Source organism: Mytilus edulis, chromosome 2 (assembly GCF_963676685.1).
Source record: "Mytilus edulis chromosome 2, xbMytEdul2.2, whole genome shotgun sequence".
Classification (NCBI taxonomy): domain Eukaryota; kingdom Metazoa; phylum Mollusca; class Bivalvia; order Mytilida; family Mytilidae; genus Mytilus; species Mytilus edulis.
In genome coordinates this window covers 35,114,302-35,127,998 of record NC_092345.1, presented here as the reverse complement: position 1 = coordinate 35,127,998, position 13,697 = coordinate 35,114,302, and the positions used below count along the sequence as shown (strand labels likewise).

The 13,697-nt window shown below is 32.9% G+C and overlaps 1 protein-coding gene across 1 annotated transcript in view; it reads left to right on the top strand.

The window, feature by feature from the left end:
• Positions 1 to 13,697, top strand: part of LOC139510831 (uncharacterized) — a 125,904-nt gene that overhangs the window by 53,233 nt on the left and 58,974 nt on the right. Inside the window, exons 38-42 of the mRNA XM_071297367.1 lie at positions 873 to 1,045; positions 1,631 to 1,736; positions 2,256 to 2,272; positions 6,061 to 6,182; positions 12,366 to 12,671. Of these exons, the coding sequence (XP_071153468.1) occupies positions 873 to 1,045; positions 1,631 to 1,736; positions 2,256 to 2,272; positions 6,061 to 6,182; positions 12,366 to 12,671 (724 nt within the window). The remainder of the gene's footprint in view (positions 1 to 872; positions 1,046 to 1,630; positions 1,737 to 2,255; positions 2,273 to 6,060; positions 6,183 to 12,365; positions 12,672 to 13,697) is intronic.

The window sequence follows — 13,697 nt, the reverse complement described above, 5'->3', positions numbered from 1 at the left end:
TCAAAAGTCATGAATTGATGAAAAAAAAAATCTGTGTAACAAACTATAACCCAGGGAAACACATCAACTATAAGAGGAAAACAAAGGAACAACAAGATAACTAGAGTGCAACAAAAACAAACACCAACATGCATAGAAACAAACTAATTGATAACAACTGCCATATTACTGACTTGGTACAAGACATTGTAAGAAAAAATGGTGGGATGAACCTGTTTTAATGGCTACCCAAATCTCCCCCTTTATGACAATGTTAATAAATATCACTAAAATGATAACACACGTAAGAACATTCATAACAGAGAAACCCACAAACCAATAATATATAAGTGGACACATAATACAAATAACAGAAAGGATTTTTTTTTGCAGCTGTTCCAAACATTAATGTCTTGCAGTTAAAAGTAATTTATGGTTTCATGATTTATATTTTCTGGAACCACCCTTTGAAATAAACTATAAGTTTATGGTCGTATCCTGGATACACTCTGGAATTATTTTGCTACTAAAAGATTTGGAGCTCTGTAAGTAAAGAAGATGGATAACAAACTGTCTAAGTCTTCATGATCTAAATGTTTGACTGAATATAAAAAGTTTTTAAAATATTTAAAAAAAAAAATCTTGTACAGACAATTTAAGAAATGTTTATAGGATATAATTTATGATTAATTTAGAATAATGCCATAGTTGTCCTCTCATTGAGTTGATCATACAATTGTGAACAGGGTTATCATATCATTTTATTTGTACGTCCTTGCTAGTAGATTAACCTCTATACCTCATAAATGCTACACCATGTTTCCTAATTTTCTGTATAAGTATGGAAGTTCTTGAAATTTGATCTTTAAGAATTATATTTAAAAAAATTTCAGCAAAGGAAGTTTAGTTGTGAATCATGCAGTCATAATGAATTCAACATCTACGACTGGCCAAAATCAGGTTGCTGCTGCCACACATAATCTTGTAAATGGGGGTGCTACAATGACAATTGGTTTTGTTACAGCAGGTGCAACTAACGCTGCCATTTATGCACCAGGAGGAAATGGTACTTCATTACTCATACTACTTTTATTATTTTTATTCCAAGTCTAAGTAATTCTTTTAGATAAGATGATTAGATCAATTCTTCCTTTAATTTCCTTTTATCAATTTAATTATAGAAATTAAGTGAATAAAGCAAATTGACACAATATCACTTGAAATTCTTTTTTTCTTTGTTTAGGTATAAATTATATCTGCGTGATAGCTATCTTTATATCAATATAAAATAGAACTGAAAGACCTTTGATCAAAGAATTATTAAAATCTATAATAATTTTGAATTCAGGAAAATTGATACAAAAAAAAATGTGATGAAATGTTAGCCAACCAATAAAGTAACATTAACCATGTGAGCATGACCAAGGTAAATTTGACTATCTCTGATATTTCAGTATAAGCTAAATAATCCCCTTAGCCATGTGCGTGTGAGCATGCCTCACCCTGTTAAGTTTGGTTAGTTATCATCATACATTTCTTGTCATTTTCCTGAATTCAAAATTATTCAAGATTTAACTAATTCCTTGTTTTAGTATGATTTTTTTATTTGTTTTGATGAATACATATTAATATTTTGGAATTGATCTTACAGCTACAGTTACAACATCTACAACTATTTGTGACACATTCAATACATTGAACACATGTCCAAAAGGTCAGGAATGTTCTATCGATGGTAATGGCGTACCCTATTGTGCGTAAGTAAACTTATAATTTATTTATAATCTTTATTTCTGCTAAATAAAAGACTTTTTTTTCTTTTATTCTTTATGGTTCTTAAATAAAAAGTATTTACTAAATATGCATGAGCAAAAAAATCTAAAGTTAATTATGTTTTTTAACATTTCTGAAATTAAATATTTTGAATAAGGCCTCACTGGTGATCCGACTAATAGAAGAAATATTCCAAATGACAGTAGAGAGTTCCATTGTAGATATTTAACAGATACACTAGTTATCAGGAAATCATTCTACTCTTTATAATGATAAATATTTCCTAAACCTATGCTTTACACAACCCTACTGAAATGACTTATTTTATCAATTTGTAATTTCTTTTTTCTGTTTCATGAAGAATTCTTGAAATAAATGTATTCTTAGGTTCGAATTTTTTTATTGCATGTTTGATCAGTAATTAACAGTTATAATGTAGTTTTTGAGTTTTACAAATATGTACTATGCAGAAGTATTAAACACATCTTTATTTTTGTTTTTAGGCCAATTGAGAGTACAGGTAAGTTTTGATAACGATGAATCATGCTAAAAAATATACTTTAATAATAGGATATAAAGTAGCTGCCAATAAACATATGATAGTACAGAAATTGCTAAAAACTGGAAAATTTTCTCTTTATTATTTTGATACTGAAAAGTAGAATCACCAAAAAAATTGCATCACTCGGAGCAAGCTTATGCATGTGTGAAATAAGAGTGAGAAGATTATCAAGGTGGCATTCAAAAATCTTTAGTAATATTGATACCAAACAGACATATACAGAAAGTGAAACAAGTTATAACAACAATTCATGTTATATTCTGGGTCTTGACAGTAACATACATTTTAGAAAAGTTCTCAAAAATTAATTTTGCAATTCAAATAATTGTGACGAAAAAGTTTAAGTATGGGGACTTAAACTAACGTGTGTATTCTTTTGGTTGTGTTGTGTTGTTGGGTGTCAAGGTTTCACTCGTACACGGAACGACAAATGCCCAGTATACTCTTTAACAGGGTTACCCTTGAAATCTTCTGGTAGCGTGATTAAGGGAATCCTGGTCACATAAATAAATAATGAGTCCTGATTGTAGTCTGAACGAAGTCTTGTGAGTGAACATAAACATGAAGTCGAATAAAAGTTCAATACTGTATTATTTAAATCACACGACTATAATAAAGTTACAAGTATAACACAATGTACATCTTACTTCAGGCTCAACAATACGGCTCTCCTCTCTACTTAATAAACGCAACTGTCCTCTCCTCACTATAAATTCTCTCTCCCCCTCTCTCACGCTCTTTCTCTCTTTTATATGACCCCTACAAGCCTGTATACAAATATAGACTACTAGGTCAACCGGGCTCCGTGTAGTCCGTGCTCCGGAGGTCCGGGTGCTCCGGTGCTCCGGGTACTCCGTTGATCCGGGCAACTAATGCTCCGTGCTCCTCACAAAAATTTACTAGGGCACCATATGCAAATCATTAGGGCTCACTAGTCAAACAAAGAAATATAATTATATCTCTTAATTAATATAATCTCTGATGATCTCGATCTAACTGTATTGAATGGCTATGTGTGAAAATACAGATGTATGTAAACCTGATACAATCAGATAACACGCTTGACCTAACATATTAAAATGTTACACAGCCCCCTCTTAACTATGAACTTCCACTGTTCACTATACAGCATTATATGAACAAAATCAATAAGATACTGTTCTTCCACCTTATAACAAATACACCTGTAGCCAAGAAGTATATTAACAAATATTATTATCAAAACATGCAATGCATGTTTCACCGTTATTTATTTCATTGGTACACATAATTATATAAAACTAAGAAACCCTACGACGCATCACGTTTCATTATATAATTAAAACTCACACTAAGTCTTGCACATAAAAATAAACTTCGACTGACCAGACTTTATGTATGTATATTGCATTTCTTAATAACAAAACTATACAATAACGCATCTTATATATTCTTTGAACACCAATGATACATTTTGAGTCTTCAATTTGTTTTTAGATTTAAAACCTTTGAAACAACAGAATTTACTGTTCTTTAAAAAAAAAATGTAGTCAGTCATTGTTTTAAGGGCTTCGGGACACCATAACAATATGTTTAGGGTCTCGAGCACCAATTTGTACTTTAAAAGGGCTCCATGACACCATAACAATATGTTTAGGGTCTCGTGCACCAATTTGTACTGTTAAAGGGTTCCATGACACCATAGCAATCTGTTAAGGGTCTTGAGCAACAAATAAAGTTTAATTTTCGACTATTCTAACATAGTTTACACAATAAATAATCAACTGTTCATAAAGTCACTTGGTTTATTCACTATTTTCTTCAGTCGTTTCATTGGTTTTTTTTCTTTTCATTAGGTCGTCCATACCGGGTGACCGACACCTGGCCTCTGGTGTCGATCTCCTCTGCGTAAATCTGTCTCTCGAGAATATTTACGGTACCCTTCTCGGTTCGAGAAATTCTGGTGGACGATTTTTAAACATCGGGGATCTGTCTCTTCCACGCCCATCTATCATGGTTATAAAATCGCCCTTGGGGTCCTATACCGTTATTCCGTGTGGGTAGTAATCAGGAACTTTATTTCTGTCGACATTTTCTCTTCGTGTTCCTTCTGCTTCTGAAGTAACATCTTCATCACTATCCTCGTCTTCAACTTCAAATATCGGCCACTGAACTGATTTGAAAAGCTTGGCCAGGTCCTTCTCTCCAACTCGTAAGCATTCTTCCTGCATTGAATTATTTACCGCCTCTTGCAGGGTATTAGGTCTGGTTTGCTTTACAGCAAGGCGAAAATCTTTTGATTGTCCGCACTTGTCAAGGAACGCTTTAATAGAGTTCTCCTCTACAATCTCAGGATTGCCCGGATACGCTCTACTGTACAAATCCTCTATGGCTTGATCAAAATCTCGTAAAGATTCTTCCGGTTTTCTTTTTCTCAGTTTTGCCTCTGTCACATATCTTTCTTTCATCGCCGTATATCCAAATCTCTCTTCCATCTTTCGTTTCAGGCGATTATAATCTCTCTGTATGATTACTGGCATCCCGTATACATACGTCTCCGCTTGTCCCTCAAGAGTGCTAAGTAGGACCCTTCGTGGCTTTTCATTGTTCCCTACATTCAACTCGGATATATTCTCGAAGTATTGAATAAACTGATTCCAAACATCATTCCTTGCTCCGGAAAAATTCCTCCGTACAGGATATTTATTAAAGATATATAAGGCTTATAATTTCACCACAAGACACCATGCAACTATTATCCAACTTTGAGTTTGTCCGTTTTAATGGACTTTCTCTTTTAGACTTTACAATGAGGTATGATTTTGTTATACTTTTTACTGCTATGTCAGACGTATATATAAGCGCGTTTTGCCTACTGCTTTTAAACAGCAAGTAAATTTCAAAATGGTATCAATGATATTTCATGTAAACACATGACTGGTGTCTCGCAGAGGAAACGTGTGGTTGCAAACACCCGGTTCATAGTTTAGTGTGTTAAATGCGGTCGCAGACGGGCTTTTTCTTCTACATAAGAGGCTTCAGTGGTGCTAGATTCAAATAATTTCAAGATCAAATCAGATACGAAGTTGAAGAGCGTAAACAATAAACTTCAAAAAGTTATCCCAAATCCGACTGAGGCAATAAATATCTGCAATCAGATAAAACCTTAATTTTCGAATAATTCAACATAAAACAATAAACAGAAAACCATTATAAGTTTTAACCTGTCATGTCTTATTGTCCCCAAATGCAGGACTATGTGGGTTCAGTTGGTCATTACAAACCAAAGACTTTTTAATCATGCAGTAGTGGAAGTAATACATGTAATATGAATCGAAATCAAACTATTGCGTCCGTATTATTTGATATGTCCTCATGTTGACTATTTACTTGCTTGCTAAAACCTAAATGGTTTTTTTCAAGTACAAAGAACCGTATGATATGAACATATTGCATTAACATGTAACTCGTCACCATCTTGAATACTTAGTCTAGTATTCATGCCCCTGTTATTTTTGCCAAAGTCATCAATCAATAAATCTTAAAAGTCATAAATTGCAATCTTTTTGCATCTATCATTATGGTTATATATGTGAATCAAATAATATACATAAGAAACAACAATTATAGACGACAACACAACAACAAGTAGGCAAAACAAAAAGGCTTCAACGAGGTTTATACTTATCGCCGGACAGGCATGCGAACTCTTATATGGCCATTCATATTTCTGTGATGTTAATAAAACATGTATTATAATCTTCCAGAACTTATGGCATTCGGAGAAACAACTGGTGATTCACGACTTTACGGAGATGATGTGTCAACATATAACTTAGGATGTTTCACATCAATTCCTTTCTTGGGTGACAGTTACAGCTACTTGACAGTAAGTTTATACTCTCTACACATTTCATGTCATTTGCAGTTCAGCAAACTCAAATTTGTTTTTCGTTCATGCATTTTAAAACCGTGTTTGTTCCTTTTTATTCACTAGTTGTTTCAAGGTTTGCTTACCTTAGCTATGCGATACTGTTGATTATTCAATCTAGGAGAGGATAGAAGGATGTCTTCTGAAATTCCCAGAAAACTAAACGCTCAATTTAGAATTCCTGAAAAAACAAAGCAATCTTTCGAAAAATTAATTATAAATTCCTAAATTTTAAGCACAACACAATAGAAGTGTAAATCCTCAATACCCGCAAAATCAAAGACCTAATCTCTACGTCACGAAAAAGGTCCTTCCACACCTCACCTATTGTAGTTTTGATCAATTCCATTATGCCAAAAAAATTAAAAATGTGAGTTTCATTTCAAACATATTAAAATTACAAAAAACAATCATGGATTCGAGTAGTTACAAAATGTATTTACCACGAGCCAACTGTAATTAGGAAATGAGTGCTTCTTTTGTAACTTCATTGGGGTGTAAAAGCGTTGACCGAAGTACATTTTGTATGAAGCGCTAAAACATACAAACATAATATAATTATCTGTCCATATTTACAAGGATTTTATATAGTAAGAAGGATTGGAATTTTGTGGACTTTTACATAGACTGTCACTATATTATACAAATTATCCTTAATATTTATAAACATTGTACAATTTAAGGATGTCCGCTTGTCATGTTTTGGAATTTCTTTCAGATTTTCGGAATCCTCTGGTTTTATGCAAAAAAAATGCCTTAAAACATTTTACTCATTAAGCCCCATTTTTCTTTTCATAAATATTTTACATATATAATTATAGGCCACCTGTAAAAGTCTTATAAAATCTATGTTATTTTTAATAGTTTTTTTAACTTAAGCATGTCAATGATTTCAAAAGCGATGAGAGAACATTTTCCCGCCCAAACTTTAATGGTTAATATCTCGAAAACAAACAAACGGACCTATATAATTTTTTTCGCTCTCAGTCTGTTTGTTCCTTTATTAATTCCCTATCAATATATAATAACTTTATGAAAAGTTTGTTACTGAGTACAGAACTACCTTAAAACGAAAATAATGTACCAATTTCTGCTGAAGAGGTGCATGGTTCATTTTTACTAATATGAAAGTTTAAAATATATATAAATCTTGATTCAATGGTCATATTTAAAAAAAGAGGGAACTCTTTCATTGATTTTACAAAACAATTGCTCTCTATTTGTATTTAACTTTATGCAGTTTAAAGTGAAATGCAATTCATCTTCTACTTCTAAATTAAAGATACTATAGAGGCAAATTCTTTCTTCTAAAGGAGATTTACTGTATGTCGAACTTTTTCAATTTTAAGAACACTATTATCAAATACTTTTCTATACTTTCTTTAGATAGAAAGTCCATGCTATTACCAGAGATTGTATTATGTCTCTGCTATTAACATATACGAATTTTGTCCTATATAATTTTTGTCAATGCCTAATAAATAAAAATCTTTAAAAGGCACAAGAACAAAGGACAATTTTATTCGTTTCCCTCGACAAAACCTTCTACAGACTGTCTTTGCATTAAGTCAAAATTTTACTGTTCCAATAATAATTTTAATCAAGTTTATAAGGAAAAACAGTAATAATCAGTATGGGACGAGTAACCTTGGGACGAATTGAAATATCACAATTATGTATTGATTTCTCTCACCAGACTACAAAATGCCCCTATCGTTCGCTATGAGAATTCATTGTTTTGACAGTCTGTCACTATCTAGCCTCACTGGACACTATTTTTGAACTGTGAATCATATTTTTTTATGTAGACTACTTTTCTTGAATTGTTTATACCATAGAATTTAAGATGTATGAAGGCTTTCCAAGAAAAAAATTATAATAGCCTTTCAAGACGTCATAATTATTTGGACTAGGTAGGGGTGTGCCATTTTTGCCTCTAAAAACGTACCCATTTTAATATAACATTAACTGAAATCAGTACTTATAGTTATATAAATATTTAAGAAAGAATGACCTATACTTATATACAATATTTGAAATATCAATTTACAGTGAGAAAAATTTGGTGCACAAACCAGTATAATTTCGCCAATAACTCAATTGTTCAAGATACTGGTATAAAGGATATCAACACTGCCTGGCGTACCCACCACCAAGTAAAAAATCGCAACGGCAGATTGTCACATCCAATTATAAGCTAGGGATTATATCCCAGCAGGGTGCTCAATTTAAAACATGAAACACAAGTAGCATTAAAGTAATTAACTATGTACAATGATGTAATATATTCAAATATTTAATTTTCATGCAAGGAGATTTTATTTGAATATTTTTATGGCCCACCTACGATAGTATATGCCCCACCTACGATAGTCAGTAGATTAAATGACGTCAAAACGTTATTGAAGATCAAATCAGGAGACAAATTTCCGGGGTTCATTTGGGAACTTATTTGAAAGGTGAACTTTCAAATGAATTGATTTAATTTAATATAATAATTGACCATTAATAATGTAAGATTCTCAACAGCATATTTATATATGATATGTACACTCGGAAATCAGTGATTAGAGTTTGTGATTACAAACTCTCTGGGCGTACTGTAGATCATACCCCAAATCAATGTACAGTTATCAAACGTAAATGCATATGAATGTAGGATGTCATTAAAAAGGAGGGCCATTTATATATAAAATCTCGCAAAATTATGACCCATATTTTTGGCACATCCTCGTATACCCAATAATAGGAAGTTACCCCCCGTGGATAAAGCATACATTAATCTTAATCTCAAATACATTTTCATAGGCAAATAAGATGCACAAGTTTGTATTTAACTTCAATTACTTCAGCAGTGGTTGCAGACGAAATGTCTGTCATGTGTAAAGGAAGGATTTCTGAATTATTTTTTTTTTGTGTAAGTTCCTCCTTTTAAGGAGCACTAAATTAAAGTTTATCCATTTGATGGTGAACTGATCATTCATCTAAGAATTTTTTTTATAGAGGTCAACATTTCTTTCGGAGTTCTCTGGACTTTTCAATGAAATTGACATATTTTCTTTTGACCATAAATAGGGTCACAAGAGTCTAAAAAACGTCAATTGTGGGGTTATTTGGGCAAGATAAAAGGCATCATGCATATGAACAGAATCAGAAGACATTTTTCGTTCTATATATTAACAAAAGAAGCCAATATGCACTTATCTTTATGTTTTTTTTATAGAACTTGCAGGCCAGATTGTCGTTCTTATAATATTTTCAGAATGATTTTGTCATCGTCATCAACATTCACCAAGTGCACATAAATTGTATTATCATGAACACAAGGGAATTTAAATAGGGTTTTTATTGATAAAAACATTTATTGATCTGTTATATAAGCTTTGGATTTCAAATATTTTGGCCACGAGCATCACTGAAGAGACATGTATTGTCGAAATGCGCATCTGGTGCAAGAAAATTGGTACCGTTAATTTTATTATTGATAAATACAATTAAATATGATCTCAGAGGGCAAACATTGGAAATCGTTCGTAATTGTGTCCAGTCTTAATTGCGTCCTGTGGGGCTAAGTGCTATCTTAGTGCTAATGTAGATGATCTATTAGCATAAGCTTGTACTAGGATTGATGTTCAGATCATATCTTCTTAACAATGTACATTTGAAAAAAAACCAAAGTACACACTCTATAAATACTAAAATAGTCCCAGGTATCTTAGACTTAGCACTACAAGTTAAAACCATATAACTTCATTATTTTAAATGGTGATAAACATTTATGTTTACATTTTGCTGTGAGAATGATGCAAACTTGCATATTCGTGGACATTTGATATCATGGTTTTCCAAAATAGATATAGAGGAAGATGTGGTATGAGCGCCAATGAGACAACTCTCTATCCAAGTAACAATTTATAAAAGTAAACTATTATAGGTTAAGGTACGGCCTTCATAGTCTGCATTAAATCATACAAAAAATTTGCAATTGGTTGAACATTTTAATTGGTGGTTAACATTGTACCCACAAAATCCAAGAAAATTGGTATCCAACAAATTATAATGAATCCACAGGAAATACATACTATAGGGTAGTCTGCCACATACGTACATGGCATGGGCTGCTGTTTGTAGTTGTGTAGTTGTCAAACAGTTCCAAAACAGTTCCATCTAAATTTTGTGTATATTAACCCTTTCACGGCGAGTGTATCCTTCAGGATACACAATGCACAGGGTGGATGTATCCTTAAGGATACATGATGCGCAGGGCCACTGTATTTTTCAGGATACATAAATATTGTCCCAATAAAAGCCGCAAATTAAACGCTATTTGCCGTTCTTAACAGTTGAAATCAATGTTTCAATCAAAATCTACGATATCTGAGGGTATTATTTCAGTTCTTCAACAGCAGTAATAACATCGTGAAAGGTAAATAAATCAAATCGGAAAATTTTATTTTCTAAAATTAGAACATGAAACACGTTTTGAGGTCATGTGGTGTTTCAAAATGGCTCCTCTCGATAACAAGCAGTGGAAGTAAGGCTGTTTTAGGCGTTTTGATGAAGCCCTTCACATTTCATAGGTAGTGTTAGATACATAATAATAATAAATGGTTCAATATATATTTATAAATTATCAAAGCGATCATTGTTAAGCCCTTTTTCCCACAAGTAGGCACAAGACAGGTAAGACTTGCATGTAGTTAAAAAAAATTGTCACCGGTTTCGAGGGGAAAAGATAATTGGGTTTGGAATGTACGGGAAAATGCACGAAATTAATTAAGGAAGTAAAAATTCGTCTGCTACTATTACAGTCTAAAAATGTCGTCAGACGAATCTGACGGCGACTTTGAAGGTTTTAGCGAAACAGATGAAATTAATGCCGAAAATCAGGTCTTGGCCGCTGAGGAAAGGTTGAGAATGATTTTGAATGATCAGGGGATAGGAGATGACAGTGATGTGGATTTAAATGAGTCTGGTAATGAGGATGAAGGGGAGCAGGAGGTGAATATTGATGAGAGAGAAGATGGTGGTGATGGATGGCACATTGGGTTTGATATTTTTGAAAGGGGTCTTCCGCATTTAGTTACCCCTCGTGGCAATACTGGGCCAAGTTGCGTCATAGGTGCTGAAAAGGAGGTCTTAGATTTTTGGAAACTCTACATGGATGATCATTTTCTTGAGTTTATTATAAACAAAACAGATAGTTATGCCAACTATAACATTCAGCATAGGCCAAATGATAACAAAATGCCTTGGAGCATCCCAACTTTACCAGAATTAAAAGCATTTCTTGGTCATACCTACCAAATGGGAATAACTCGCAAACCTTCCACAAAGTTATATTGGTCAACAGATCCAATTATGGTCACCCCAATATTTTCATCTACAATGACCAGACAGGTACACCCAAATATTGCGGTACCTCCATTTCTCCGACATTGCAAATGAACCTAAACAAGGTGAACCAAATTATGATCCTCTGTACAAAATTAAACCTGTAGTAAACCATTTAAATAACAAATTTGGTTTGGAATATATACCAAAACGAAATGTCACCAATGAGGAGTGTATGGTACCTTTCAAAGGGAGAACATTACTGAAACAATACATACCAAGTAAACCACATAAATTGGGCGTAAAGATTTGGATGCTGGCAGAATCTGCCAACAGTTACATACAATATATAGATGTGTATCCAGGCAGAACAGTTCGAACAGAGGGCAGTCTGGGTTCTTCAGTAGTAAAGAATTGTTCAGAAGGTGCAAATATTGGTGGTCAGGGGTATCATGTTGATACTGATATTTTTTATACTTCGCCTAACCTTTATTAAGAGTTGTGGGAGAATTAGGACACAGCTGCATGTGGTACAGTCCGTAACAGTAGGCAGGTCTGCCAAAAGATATCATGTGCTATGAAATAGTTAATAATACCCAGTCTTCATGCTTAAAAACAAGTCTTACGGCCCTGGTTTGTTAAATTCTTCTCTATAAGCCAACAGAATCTAACTAAAATTTTCCAAAAAAATGAGCTTCAGGCTTGTGGACTCAAAAGTTTATTGTGAATGCTGAATACCTACATGTATTGCTCTCATGTCATAACACAATCTGCATATTCATTTTAACTTTTACTTTTCATTCACAGTTTTCTTCAAATGGTCTAGCATGCATGGGATGCAGATATACTTCCTATGTTCCAAGAGAATTGAGCTTGTTTACAGATAGAGATATAATAGCTGCATTATGGACAGATTTGGTTGTATCTAGTTCAACGGAGAAGATGTTTTATCATCTCTATAGTGATGATGATGAAGATGGAGATAGAACACTGATTGATTCAGTGTTGAATAAAGTTTCTTCTAATGTCAATTATTACGCTCGAACAAGTGACTTTTCAGCATCTTGTGTGTATATTGCTACATGGGAAAATGCAAGGCTATATGGTGATTTTGTAAGTACATGTAGTAAGATTTGGCCAAATAAAAAATGCTGTGTGTTTCCTATTTCCCTGTTTTTCAAGCGAATAAAAGCCTACCCTTAAGTTTTTCTTGTCATTTTTTAATTAGCACTGTTAAAGCAGAATGTCCCTCCCATAGACTCAATGTTAAAAAAAAGGTAAAATAAAAAAATTCCCTACCTACCTACCCTATTTTTTCAAAGATGTAATCATGGTAATAGGAAATTTACACACATATATATATTTTTTTCCTTTTATATACAATTGACTTTTAATGAGATTGATAAAATGATTTATGAACCACAAAGACATGATATGATTTCTGATATTCATTGAGGCCAATAACCAAGGATGAATATCATATACATCTCTTTGGTTGATATATCATTATACATATTAATTGATAATGCTGATATTAAAAGTATTATATTTTGTTTACCAATCTTGTGTTCAAGATATTTAATTGCTCCTTGCTTTTCGAAATCCAATGCAATCTTTATCTGCTTTTGCAGTTCTAATTTTGATAGCCTGATAGCAGTAAGTTCATTTAAATTCCCTAAAAAAGAGAACACTGAAAAAAAAGAAATAGAAAAAGGTGAATTTGCATGGAGTCATAAACCTACCTTATAGAAATGACAGACTTTGCCTGAAACAACTATGTAGGTTCATGTTAGGCTGAGCTGTTCCAAATCTTATATTACCATGATCACCCTCTCATGTGTTTTCTCATGGTGTCAATATAATGTTTCATAAAGCAATATGCTTCAAACCATAAGAAGAAAAGAGATTTTTACAGTTAAGCTGCATTATGCGAGGACCCGAGATTTGTGTTCTACCCAATAAATGCTAAAATAGCTTGCCATTGTTATTTTCTAGCTGGCTACTATGTTATATATAACTAATTGAACACGTTTTAATACTTTTTATTCTGGATTACAAAAAATATGACCAGAAAAACCTCAACCAAAAGTTTTGAAGTTACACATAGGAAGTAGTGCTCATTAGAATCATTGTGTAGTT